Source organism: Myotis lucifugus, unplaced genomic scaffold (assembly GCF_000147115.1).
Source record: "Myotis lucifugus unplaced genomic scaffold, Myoluc2.0 scaffold_478, whole genome shotgun sequence".
Lineage (NCBI taxonomy): Eukaryota > Metazoa > Chordata > Mammalia > Chiroptera > Vespertilionidae > Myotis > Myotis lucifugus.
In genome coordinates, this window is record NW_005871526.1 from 247,911 (window position 1) to 262,044 (window position 14,134).

Below are 14,134 nucleotides of genomic sequence, written 5' to 3' on the forward strand. Positions count from 1 at the left end.
GGGCTGCCTGCAGCTGAGACCACAGTGAATGCGGCAGCCTGGTCCGTTCTCAGGCTTCCAGCTGCTTCTCTGTGCAGCTTCTCAGTGGCTGCACATTCTCCCCCTTCGGGCGCCTGTGGCCTGGGTGCTGCCAGAGGGGCCAGGCCACCAGGCAGAGGACAACCGTCCTCCTGGGCACCAGCTTTCCTGCCTCAGGGACAATCTGTGGTCTCTGACCCCCAGAACCACTCGATTCCTGGTGGAAACCCAAGCCCAGGGCCCCTCTCCTTTCTGCTGCTAATAGCACCCAATTAGAGGCTATTTCCTTGGCCCTCCTCACAGCCAGGAAGGACACCCTCCCACCACACAGAGGTCAACTAAGCCTGAGGCTGTGCTCAAGGCCCCGCCACCCTCCTCCAGCCTGTCCCCCGTCAGGTGCTCAGCCCAGTTCCAAATGATCCTGGGGGGCCAGGATCTGATGCCCATGGGCCTGGCCGCTAGTCCATGCAGCACCGCCCCCCCTACGCCCCCCCCACCCCCGCATGCAGATGGGGCCTCACCTGGGCTGTGCTGTCCCTGTAGGAACAGGACTAGGAAGGCGAGAGCTGGCCCCAGCATCTCCACGAGGCAGGTGGCCGGGTGGCTCCGTCTGCAGGCGCTCTGTGCACAGGCCCCACAGCCTCCAGTCAGGGGGGCCGGGAGAGCACGACCCGCTGCTGCTCTGGCCACAATTTCCTCACCCAGAGGCTTTCTCGTTGACTGAGAGCTAACGAGGCTGCTGAAAAAGCCACAGTCCCTCACCCGGTTGACAGTTCCCACCAACTGGCCAAGTTTGCCTCAAGTGGGTGGGGCTCACAGTGACTCACACCAGCTTCACAATCTTGTCCTTCGCTCTCCCCAGCCCAGCAGCTTTGTGCACAGGCAGAGCCAAGAACTTGTCCAGCTCTCATCTCACTGCCATGGAGACCTACATGGGGCCACACGCCTTCATCCTAGACGTCCCTTCCAACACTGTGGGGGTGGAGGGGAGAGTGTGGCTGAGAGTGGAGCCCTTGGTAGGTGGGGGATGGGGAGGAGTTGGTGCTAGAAAACCCTATAGGCCTGGGCGTTCTCTGCAAGGTCACGTCCGCCTTTAACGCTGCAAACTGAAGCGCTTTCTTAAGAAGCTGCTGTGGCTCCAGGTCCCTGCCTGTCTGCCCACATTCCCTCCCTCCCTTTCCCACTTTCCCCTGGTTGTTCTCTTCCTTCCCTACCTTCTCACACACAGGGCCTGACCCCTTTCCCGTCACCAGGGAGGGTGAAGGCAGGGACTTTCCCTTTCTTCTGCTTTCCCGTCATAGCAAACACTTCCAGTTCCCCTCAGGCCAGCCCCTCTCATTTTCCATCCTGTGACCCACTTCCAGCCCTGAGTCTGAAGCTGGGCTGAGAGCACACGGAGACGGGGCCATGAAGGTGGTGGTGCTCTGAACGGAGGACTGCATGTGGGGTCAAGGTGCAGACTTGGCTTAGGGAAGCTTCCCAAAACTCGTGTCCGTAGCCTTAGTGGAGGCGGTGTGGTGAGCGGCCTTCAGAACCCAGGCTCGGAGCCATCCACCTGGGGTGGCTGCACTCCCAGCTGTGACCTACAGGGAGCGCCAGCCTCTGTGCCTCCTGTCCTCACCTGGAAACGGGGACAGTAACACCTTCTCTTAGGTGCGAGGATTCAGTAAGTTCATGCATGTAGAGCATATTCTAGAACAACCCACAGCATTTACGAGAACTCCAGGCCAAAGATCACTATGTACGCACCATGTAACCTGCCCTCCAACCAGAACCACTACCTTACATCAGCTCCTCTGCGGCTCCACCAGGAACAATACAGGCCGTTTTCCACCCACACCTGCTTACCTTAACCTCTAAAGAGTACCTGCCTCCTGGCACCTTTTTAAAAAAATCTGATGGTTTCACCCAACATTAATGCTGCCCTTTCACAGTCTGAACATCTTTAAGGATTTCACCTGTCCTTTATAGGATACTCCCATCCAAAAATAGACATTGGTGGGTGACAGAATATGCTACCCCAAAATATGCCACTTTGGAATTTCGATTCTTTCAGCTGAAGGCAATTTTTCTTCCCCTACAGCACATACATGGACTTTAGGTGTTGTGTGTGCAAACTGTCACAGAGGAAAATTTTTCCCTTCCTCTTCCAGGCTCTTTGGCTGACCTAATTAAATTGACATAAAACAGATAAATTTAATTGCTCAGAAACTCCATTTCTTTAATACGACCCTTTCTGCCCTAGTCAGTTTGGCTCAGTGGCTAGAGCATTGGCCTGCAGACTGAAGGGTCTGGGGTTCTATTCTGGTCAAGGGCACACCCCCGTGTGGCAAACTCAGTCTCCAGTAGGGGGCATGCAGAGGGCAGCCAATTGATGATTCCCTCATCACTGATGTTTCTCTCTTTCCCTCTCCCTTCCTCTCTGAAATAAATATATATAAGCCCTTAGGATACCAGATTCTGATCAGCATCAAACTGAGTTAAGAACAAATGGCTACAATTGAACAGACTGTCCAACCTATGAGGGAAGGCAGGGGGTAAGGAGGTAAGAGATCAACCAAAGGACTTGTATGAATGCATATGAGCATAACCAACACACACAGACAGTAGCAGGGTAAGGGCATGTGCTGGGGGGTGGGGGAGGGGGGCTGGGGAGAGGTCAATGGGGGGAAAAGGAGACTTATGTAATACTTTAAACAATAAAGAATTAAAAATTAAATAAAATAAGAACAAATGGCCTCAGATTGTTAGCTGTGTGATCAAGAATAAACCCCGAAGAGGATTAAAAATGGCAGCAGAGTAAGTGGAAGCTACACAGACACCCTCTCAGAATCAAACTGGAATTACAGCTAAAATACAACAACAACAAAAAGCATCCTGAATAATCAACTGAAGACTAGCTGGAGCAGTGGTCAGCAAACTCATTAGTCAACAGTCAAATATCAACAGTACAACAACTGAAATTTCTTTTGAGAGCCAAATTTTTAGTTTTAACTTAAACTATATAGGTAGGTACATTGTTATTAACTTAATTAGGGTACTCCTAAGGCTTAGGAAGAGCCACACTCAAGGGGCCAAAGAGTTGCATATGGCTCGCGAGCCGCAGTTTGCCGACCACGGAGCTGGAGAGAACCCTGATAACCAAGGACTGAAAGTGCAGACCACATAGAGACTGGTAAGAGGGGCGAGGGCAAAAAAGGGCTGTGTCGGTTTCCCACAGAAAAGCAGCTGAAGTCCCAGAGGGATATCTCACTCTGCGAAGGGTTGCCCCTGAGAACTCTGGGGTGTAACCCCCAAGCAGGGCCCCCAGCAGAGAGCACCAGAACTGAGAAGGGTGCCCACATAACATCTGGCTGTGAAAAGCTGCAGGGTTGCTGTCTGCCAGGGAGAGACAGCTAGAAATTCAAGGCACCAGACCCCGAATAGCTGCAGCAATCCCTGAGAAAAAAGACCAAAGTTGGAGCAATCACAAAACCAGATATCAAGCTATACTACAAAGCCACTGTCCTCAAAACTGCCTGGTATTGGCACAAGAACATATAGACCAATGAAACAGAACAGAGAACCCAGAAATCGACCCAAGCCATTATACTCAAACTAGAGGCCCAGTGCACAAATTCATGCACCAGTGGGGTCCCTCGGCCTGGCCTGTGGGATCGGGCCAAAACCGGCTCTCCAACATCCCCCGAGGGGTTCTGGATTGCAAGAGGGTGCAGGCCAGGCCGAGGGACCCCACAGGTGCACAGTCGGGGTTGGTGAGGGATGCGGGAGGTTGGCCAGCCGGGGAGGGACCGTGGGAGGGCTCCAGGGCATGTCCAGCCCATCTCGCTCAGTCCCAATAGGGCGGACCCCAGCAGTAAGCTAATCTACCGGTCAGAGCATCTGCCCCCTGGTGGTCAGTGCACATCAGAGTGAGCAGTTGAACAGCCTTAGCATTACACTTTGATTGGTTGAACAGACGACCAGACACTTAGCATATTAGGCTTTTATTATATAGGATAATATTTGACAAAGGAGGCAAGAGCATACAATGGAGACAAGATAGTCTCTTCAATAAATGGTGTTGGGAAAATTGGGCAGATGCATGCAAAAAAATGAAACTAGACCACCAACATACACCATACACAAAAATAAACTCAAAATGAATAAAGGACTTAAACACAGACAGGAAACCATAAAAATCTTGGAAGAATCCATAGGCAGCAAAATTGCAGACATATATTGTAGAAATATCGCCACCAGTACAGCTCCTAGGGCAATGAAAACTAACGAGAAAATAAACAAATGGGACTACATCAAAATAAAAAGCTTCTGCACAGCGAAAGAAACCACCAACAAAACAACAAGAAAGCCCACTGCATGGGAGAACATTTTTTTGCCAATGTTATCTCCGATGAGGGTTTAATCTCCAACATTTACAGGGAACTTATACAACTTAACAAAAGGAAGATAAACAATCCAATCAAAAAATGGGCAAAGGACCTAGATAGATACTTTTCAAAAGGAGATACAGAAGGCCGAGAGACATATGAAAACATGCTCAAAATCACTAATCATCCGAGAGATGCAAATCAAAACGACAATGAGGTACCATCTCACACCTGCCAGAATGGCTATCATCAACAAATCAACAAACACCAAGTGCTGGCGAGGATGCGGAGAAAAAGGAACACTCGTGCACTGCTGGTGGGAATGCAGACTGGTGCAACCACTGTGGAAAACATTATGGAGTCTCCTCCAAAAATTAAAAATGGAACTTCCATTTGACCCAGTAATCCCAATTGTAGGAATATATCCCAAGAAATCAGAAACACCAATCAGAAAGGATATATGCACCCCTATGTTCATAGCAGCACCATTTACCATAGCTAAGATTTGGAAACAGCCTAAGTGCCCATCAGCAGATGAGTCGATTTAAAAACTGTGGTACATCTACACAATGGAATACTATGTTGCTATAAAAAAGAAGGAACTCTTACCATTTCCAACAGCATGGATGGAACTGGAGAGCATCATGCTAAGCAAAATAAGCCAGTCAGTGAAAGATATCACATGATCTCACTCATATGTGGAATATAATGAACATAAACTGATGAGCAAAAATAGAGCCAGAGGAAAAAAATATTTTAGAAGTAATCCTGTTATTTGCAGGTTTTAATAATTTCTACAACTTTTGTGATATCATACTATGTTAGTACAGTTTTGGTAATATACTTAAAATCCTTTTACCTCTTGAAATATTAATGTTTATCACATGTAATATTATTATGTTAAGATCTTTTTCTTGAATTGGTGTTTATTGTATGTAACATTATCATATTTAAAATAATTTTTCTTGAGATATTAAGGTTTATTGCATGTAACATATTTAAGATCGTTTTTCTTAAAATATTAAAAATAATAATAATAATAATAATAATAAAGATATCACCCAGAGGAAAAAAAATTCAGGCATCCTCTTAAAGAGCTAACACACAAAATTTCGTGTGCAGCCACTTACCCTGGGCTCCAGCAGAGGGAGGGCAGAGTGGACTTGAGCTGTGTGAGCGGAAGCCAGAGATGGGGCCTCTAGAGTTAAAACATGGAGGGCAGACACCCCGGTTTCTAAGCTGAGTCATTCCCTCACCTGCAGAGGACAACTCTCTCAGAAGACCTTTGCTATCCAGGTGGTTTTTGCCTCAGGGTAAAACAGTTGCCCCACCCTATTGGAAAACCTCACGTTCAACCTGTGGACAATTGCCTTCGGCTACTCAAGACTGAATACACTCAGTGTGCAGGCAGAGGCGATCTGGAGGCTTTGAGTCATTGCCTGATCTTTGCCTGAGTCAGAAACAGTGTAGCAGATCTACCTAATACATAGCCACAAACCCAAACAGGCAGCCAAAATGGGGAGATAAAAAACCAACCCCCAAATGAAAGAACTAGAAAATTCTCCAGAAGAGCTAAATGAAATGGAGATCATAAATTTATCAGACAGATGAGCCGCTTCATCGGTGCTGTTGACCTGCCCCTGGCTCCCCCGTGTCTCTCCGCTTGTCCTGCGATGCCAGTGAGCCTGCAGGGATCTTGAGCCTGGAGGAAGTGGACAAGAGGCTGAAGTACCCGCTGCAGGTCAAATACTATGGGTGGAGGTCAATAACATGGGCAAAGTGCTGACGCTCACCCAGGTTCAGAACTGGCCCACTGGTATTTCATGGGATGGCCTTGATCCAAGTAAACTCTACACCTTGGTCTTTTTTAAAAAAAAATATGCTTATTGATTTCAGAGAGAAAGGGAGAGGAAGAGAGAAACATAGATTAGAGAATCATTGATTGGCTGCCTCCTACACGCCCCCTACTGGGGATTGAGCCCTCAACCCGGGCATGTGCCCTTGACTGGAACTGAACCTGGGACCCTTCAATCTGCAGGCTCTCTATCCACTGAGCCAAACCAGCTAGGGCTACACCTTGGTCTTGACAGACCCAGATGCTCCAGGCAGAAAGGACCCCACATTTAGGGAATGGCACCATGTCAACATGAAGGGCAACATCAGCAGTGGCACCGTCCTATCTGATTATGTGGGCTCTGGGCCTCCTAAGGGCACAGGCCTTCACCGCTATATCTGGCTGGTTGACGAGCAACCCAAGCCACTGAAGTGTAACAAGCCCATTCTCAGCAACCAATCTGGAGACCACCGTGGCAAATTCAAGGTGGCATCTTTCTGCAAAAAGTACAAGCTCGGGCCCCCAGTGGCCGGCACGTACCAGGTGGAATGGGATGACTATGTGCCCAAGCTCTATGAGCAGCTGGCTGGGAAGTAGGGGAAAGCCAGGAGACAGACATCGCCCCGGGCCCCCAAGCAGTGTTCTCAAGTTCAGTGATGCATGTTGATTTCTCCTCTTGCCTGTTCCCACTCTCACGGGTGAGACCTGAGCAGAGCTGGAGGGTAACTTGTCCTTCTGCCTGTCCTTTATCATTGTACAGGGTCACACATCTGGATTTATGTTTTGATCAAATTTGAACTCCATTTTGGGGAGGCTATTTTGGTACTATGATGTGGTCATCAGATTGTTAATATAAGAATAAGAACTGAGAATTTAAAGGCATATGCTCTGAAGAGCAGTAAGGAAACCTGCAGAGTCCCTTTGCTGTTGAGCTGCAGGGCTGAGCAAGAGGTTCTCTGAAATCCGTAGTCTGTGGTGTTAAGTTTACCACTCTCCATTGGTGAAACAAAAGCCATTCTGGAGTTGCCAAATGTGTTAATTCTGCTGTTTGATTACAGTTGAATAAAAACAAAAACATTGTGTGAACAAAAGAAAAGAAAGGAATTTATCAGACAGAGTTCGGGATAATGATGGCAAAGATGCTCAACAGCATGATAAAAAATATAGTAATTATGAAAACAAAAATAAAGAATGAAATAGCACAAATAAAGAACACATTGGGAAGGAATATACAACAGATTAGGGGAAGCCAAGTTTCAGATCAGTGAATTAGAAGACAAGGTAGAAAAAAAATCATACAATCAGAGAACCAAAAAGAAAAAAACAATTAAAAAACAGGAGGACAGCTTAAGGGAGCTGTGGGACAACATGAAACATAACAATATTCGAATAGCAGGAGTGCCAGAAGAGGCAGAAAGGGAGGAAGGGATGGAGAACGTGTTTGAAGAAATAATGGCAAAAAACTTCTCTAACCTGGTGAAGGAAAAAGTCACACAAGTTCAGGAGGCACAGAGAACCCCAAGCAAGAAGAAGCCAAACAGGCCCACACCCAGACACATCATACTTAAAATTCCAAAAATTAAAGACAAAGAGAGAATCTTAAAAACAGCAAGAGAAAAGTAAACTTATACCTACAAAGGAGCTCCCATAAGAACTGATTTCTCATCAGAAACTCTATAGGCCAGAAGGGAATGGCATAAAGTACTCAAGGTAATGGAAAGCAAGGATCTGAAACTAAGATCACTACATCCAGCAAGAATCATTCAAAATAGATGGTCAGCCCTAGATGGTTTGGCTCAGTGGATAGAGCGTTGGCCTGCAGACTGAAATGTCCCAGGTTTGATTCCAGTCAAGGGCACATGCATGTGTTGCGGGCTCGATCTCCAGTAGGGGGAGTGCAGGAGGCAGCTGATCAATGATTCTCTCTCATCATTGATGTTTCTGTCTCTCTCCCTCTCCCTTCCTCTCTGAAATTCAATAAAAATATATTAAGAAAATAAATGAAATTCAATAAAAATATACTAAAAAACTAAATAAATGGTCAAACCTTCCAGTTTCCTTTCCCCTTGGATCAGAACACTGATCTTGGTGGTCATTAAAAAAAGAAAAAAAATAGATGGTCAAATAAAGAGCTTGCCACACACACACACACACACACACACACACAAAAATGGCTAAAGGAATTTACCACAACCTAGCCAGCATTACAAGAAATGCTACTGTAATGAGGAGAGAGAGAGAGAGAACGAACCCTAGGCATACATAATTAAAATGGCAACAAATAAGTACCTATGAATAATATCCTTGCCCAGCTGGCATGGCTCACTGGCTGAGCATCAACCTATGAACTAGGAGATCACAGTTCAATTCCCAGTCAGGGCAGATGCCCGGGTTGTGGGCTCAATCCCCAGTGTGGGGCATGCAGGAGGCAGACAATCAATGATTCTCTCTCATCATTGATGTTTCTATCTCTCTTTCTCGCTTCTTTTCTGAAATCAATAATAAAAATATATTTTTAAAAATAATAATAACCTTGGAGAAACCAAGATGGCGGCATAGGTAAACACCGGAAATTGCTGCCTCGCACAACCACTTAAAAATACAACTAAAAGACAAAACGGACATCATCCAGAACCACAGGAAGGCTGGCTGAGTGGAAATTCTACAACTAGAAGGAAAGAGAAAAGCACACTGAGACTCAGAGGAGGTGCGGTGTGGAAGTAAAGTGCAGAGGTACGGAGGCGCACACGGAAAGGGCTGGCAGCTGAGGACGCGGCACATGTGGAAAGGGCTGGCAGCTGAGGATGCGGCACACGTAGAAAGGGCTGGAAACTGAGGACACGGTTGTCTTTTTCAATCAGGAGGGAGTCTCAAGCTCCTGACTGCTCTGAACTCCAGTTCTGGGCGAGTCTCTGGGGACCCAGACTCATACAGGGAGAAACTGGACTGTCTGGCATCGGTCGGAACTCGAGGACGGCTTTCTCTCAGAGGTACTTGCAGCGATTACCGGGACATGGAGAAGCCAGGCCTCTTAGGGTAGGACTGAGGAGCAGCCATAGCTGCTTGCTCCACCCTGTTGATCCCCTGAGACCCCGCCCCACCCAAGCTGTGCACAGAGGCTTTTGCATATGAAAGGCCTGGCCCTTTGCAATCTGAAAATTACCTAACAAAGTGCAGCTGGGTCAGAGAAACACAGAACTTCCAAAAGAAGGCCCAAAGCCCCACAGCAGCTTGCATTGCTTCACAGCTGGGCCTCATCTGGGCACCTCCAAACCCCAAACAAAGAAGAGGAATCTGCAGATCTCTCCATAGCTCCTGCTGGGTAGCCTCAGGCAGAGGCTAAATTAGCACCTCCTTAGAGATCCAAGAGCCAGTGTACCCAGTGGTCAGAGTGGGACCATCCAGATTACAACTCCTCAGATCCATAAGGGACACACTCAGGGGGCAGACTCAATGAGCACCAAAGCCCCACTGAAGCAAGTCTTGCCCCAGAAGGGTGTCTCCAGCACAGAAGTTCTCCCACTGCAGACATAGCTGATTCTCACAGCCAATTGACCTGGAGGTCAATTCCTCCCAGTGATACCTACAACAATCAAGGCTTAACTACAACAAGACTGTGCACAAAGCCCACTAGGGGGTGCACCAAGAGTGTCCACCTCCCGTAACTGGGGAAGCTGAGCCACTGGGCCCTATAGGACACCTAGCACAGAAAACCACTCTATCAACACAGGGAAGCATAAAATATGCGGAGACAAAGAAACAGGTCACAAATGACAGAAATGGAGGAAAGCAAATTATTGGATATAGACTTCAAAACCACACTTTTATTAAGGTTTTTCAAGAATTCTCTAGAAACCGCCGATAAACTTAGTGAGACCCTCAAGAAATCTAGTGAGACCCTCAAGGTTATGAAAAAGGACCAACTAGAAATTTTGCATACACTGACTGAAATGAAGAATATTATACAGAGTTCCAATAGCAGACTAGAAGATTGCAAGAATCAAGTCAAAGATTTGAAATATGAAGAAGCAAAAAACACCCAACAGGAAAAACAAAAAGAAAAAAGAATCCAAAAATATGAAGATAGTGTAAGGAACCTCTGGGACAACTTCAAACGTAACAACATCCGAATTATGGGGGTGCCAGAAGAAGAGAGAGGGCAAGATATTGAAAACCTATTTGAAGAAATAATGACAGAAAACTTCCCTTACCTGGTGAAAGAAATAGACTTACAAGTCCAGGAAGCCCAGAGAACCCCAAACAAAAGGAATCCAAAGAGGACCACACCAAGACACATCATAATTAAAATGCCAAGAGCAAAAGACAAAGAGAGAATCTTAAAAGCAGCAAGTGAAAAAAAGTCAGTTATCTACAAGGGAGTACCCATACGACTCTCAGCTGATTTCTCAACAGAAACCATGCAGGCCAGAAGGGAATGGCAAGAAATATTCAAAGTGATGAATACCAAGAACCTACAACCAAGATTACTTTACCCAGCAAAGCTATCATTCAGAATTGAAGATCAGATAAAGAGCTTCACAGATAAGGAAAAGCTAAAGGAGTTCATCACCACCAAACCAGTATTATATGAAATGCTGAAAGGTATCCTTTAAGAAGAGGAAGAAGAAGAAAAAGGTAAAGATACAAATTATGAACAACAACTACACATCTATCAACAAGTGAATCTAAAAATCAAGTGAATAAATAATCTGATGAACAGAATGAACTGGTGAATATAATAGAATCAGGGGCATAGAAAGGAAGTGGACTGACTATTCTTGCGGGGGAAAGGAGTGTGGGGGGTGCGGGAAGAGACTGGACAAAAATCGTACACCTTTGGATGAGGAAGTTGGGGGAGGGGGTTAGGGCAGAGGGTGGGGTGGGAACTGGGTGGAGGAGAGATATGGGGAGGAAAAAAGAGGAACAACTGTAATAATCTGAACAATAAAGATTTAATTTAAAAAATAATAATAACCTTAAATGTAAATGGATTAAATGCTCCAATCAAAAGGCATAAGGTTGCTGAGTGGATACAAAAACATACCCCCCCCCAAAAAAAAACATGACCCAACTATATGCTGTCTACAAGAGACCCACTCAGAACAAAAGACACACACAGGATGAGTGTGAAGGGATATAAAAAAACTTTCCATGCAAATGGAAAAGAAAAAAAAGCTGGGCTAGCAATACTCATATCCGTCAAAATAGACTTTAAAATAAAGGCCATCACAAGAGACAACACAGGTCACTACATAATACTAAAGGGATTGATCCAACAAGAGGATATAACCCTGGTAAACAGATATCCACCCAATATAGGAGCACCTAAATATATAAAAAAAAATTCTAGAGGACATTAAGGGAGAGATCGACAACAATACAGTCATAGTAGGGACTTTAATACCCACTGACTTCACTGGATAGATCTTCCAGACTGAAAATTAACAAGGAAATAGTGACCCTAAAGGACACACTGGATCAGATGGATTTAGTTGACATTTATAGAACATTTCACCCAAAAGCAGCAGAATATACATTCCTCCCAAGTGCACATGGACCATTGACAAAAATAGACCACATGTTAGGACACAAAACAAGTCTCTACAAGTTCAAGAAGATTGAAATCATATCAAGCGTCTTCTCAGATCACAGCGGAATGAAATTAGAAATCATCTACAGTAAAAACACCTCAAACATTCAAACATATAAAGGCTAAATAGCATGTTATTAAACAATGAATGGCTTACCAATGACATCAAGAAAGAAATCAAAAACTTACACTAAACAAATGAAAATGAACACAGAACAACCCCAAATCTTTGGGACACAGCAAAAGCAGTCCTGAGAGTCCTGAGTTCATAGCACTACAGACATACCTCAGAAAAAACAAACAAAAAAGAATAATAAACTATTTAACCCTACAATTTAAAGAACTAGAAAGAGAACAAGAAAAACCCAGCATAAGTAGAAGGAAGGAAATAATAAAGATTAGAGCAGAAATAAATGACATAGATACTAAAAAAATAAATAAATAAATAAAAAATCAATGAAACCAAGAGCTTGTTCTTTGAAAACATATATAAGGTTGATGAAGCGTTAGCCAGACTTATCAAGAAACAAAGAGAGATGACCCGCATCATTAACATCAGAAACGAAAGCACTGAAGAAAGGATTGTAAGAAAATATCAGGAACAACTACATGCCAACAAGCTGGAAAATGTGGATGAAATGGACAAATTCCTAGAAAAATACAATCTCCCAAAACTGAATCAGGAAGAATCAGAAAACCTGAATAGGCCAGTAACAACCGAGGAAATAGAAGCAGTAATCAAAACACTACCAGCAAACAAAAGCCCTGGTCTGCATGGCTTCACAGGGGAGTTTTACCAAACATCCAAAGAAGAACTGACACTTATATTCCTCAAACTGTTTCAGAAAATCCAAGAGGAAGGAACACTTCCAAGCTCTTTTTATGAGGCCAGCCTTATCCTAATTCCAAAACCAGATAAAAACACTACAAAGAAAGAGAATTACAGCCCATTATCCCCGATGAACATAGATGCTAAAATTCTCAACAAAATATTAGCAAGTTACATCTAGCAATATATTAAAAAGATCATACACCATGACCAAGTGGGACTTATTCCAGGGATGCAAGGCTGGTACAATATTCGCAAATCAATAAACATGATACATCACATAAACAAACTGAAAGACAAAAATCACCTGTGGGTCACGACCCCTTTGGGGGTCGAACAACCCTTTCAAAGGGGTTGCCTAAGACCATTGGAAAACACATATATAATTACATATTGTTCTTGTGATTAATCACTATGCTTTAATTATGTTCAATTTGTAACAATGAAAATACATCCGGCATATCAGATATTTACATTATGATTCATAACAGTAGCAAGATTACAGTTATGAAGTAGCAACGAAAATAATTTTATGGTTGGGGGTCACCACAACATGAGGAACTGTATTAAAGGGTCGCGGCATTTGGAAGGTTAAGAACCACTGAGTTAAAGTATAATCATCAAGTCTTAGGGAAGGCTATCTCTAATTTCTTTTTATTTCACAGAGAAGGGAGAGGTAGAGGGACACAGAAACATCAATGATGATAATCATGGATTGGCTGCCTCCTGCATGCCCCCACTGGGGATCAAGCCCACAACCCAGGATTGAACCTGGAACCCTTCAGTCCGCAGGCTGATGCTCTACCCAGTGAACCAAACTGGCCAGGGCAAATTTCTTAATCAGTAAGACTATCAGAAGGACTTCGAAGGACAAAATTCTTTAAATGTATTACTTCAGGATTTAAATAAACTCAATGTGAACAACTTATTTAAAAAATTGGTTTTGACATTCCAGAAAGCTGACATGTTTTCCAGTCAAAGGGGCTGTTGTAGCCAGAGGTGAATTCCAAGGCGGTAACAGCGGACACGCGTGAATCACAGGCCAGCCTTTCCCTCACTCCCAATTCCTCCCACCAGGACACAGATCCAAAACGTGCTTCCCATTCCTCCTAAACCGTGTCCTCATCTATACTTTCGTTGGCTAATTGGATTTTATTTCCATCTGGAAAACTGTCTTATTGGTGAGTGACTTTTACCTGATGGTTGCTTGTTTTTGTTTTTCCTTTTGGAACCTGGATAGAAAACTCGGTTCCACCAGGGATTTCCAAGTCAGGCAGCAGAATGGGCGAAGGGGCGCTTCCTCCCCACAGAAACAGCCCCGCCCCGCTAGGAAAGCCGCATCTGCTGGTTATGCCATAAGCCAGGGCGGGTGGAGGGGAAACGGTCATTTTAGAGCAAAGGATGAGAATGGGGAGAGAAAGGCGAGGCTGGGCAGGCCTGCTCTCTCCCTCTCACACACACGCACGCACAGACACGCGCGCACACACGCACGC

The 14,134-nt window shown here is 44.9% G+C and overlaps 1 protein-coding gene and 1 pseudogene across 1 annotated transcript in view; one reads left to right on the forward strand and one right to left on the reverse strand.

Moving 5' to 3' along the window:
- The window catches only part of CD244 (CD244 molecule), a 20,266-nt gene extending 17,949 nt beyond the window's left edge, over window positions 1-2,317 (reverse strand). Inside the window, exon 1 of the mRNA XM_014445682.2 lies at window positions 540-2,317. Within this exon, the coding sequence (XP_014301168.1) occupies window positions 540-597 (58 nt within the window). The 5' untranslated portion in view covers window positions 598-2,317. The remainder of the gene's footprint in view (window positions 1-539) is intronic.
- A 3,740-nt stretch (window positions 2,318-6,057) lies between these two features.
- On the forward strand, window positions 6,058-6,912 carry LOC102422235 (annotated as a pseudogene).
- Window positions 6,913-14,134: the final 7,222 nt, after the last annotated feature.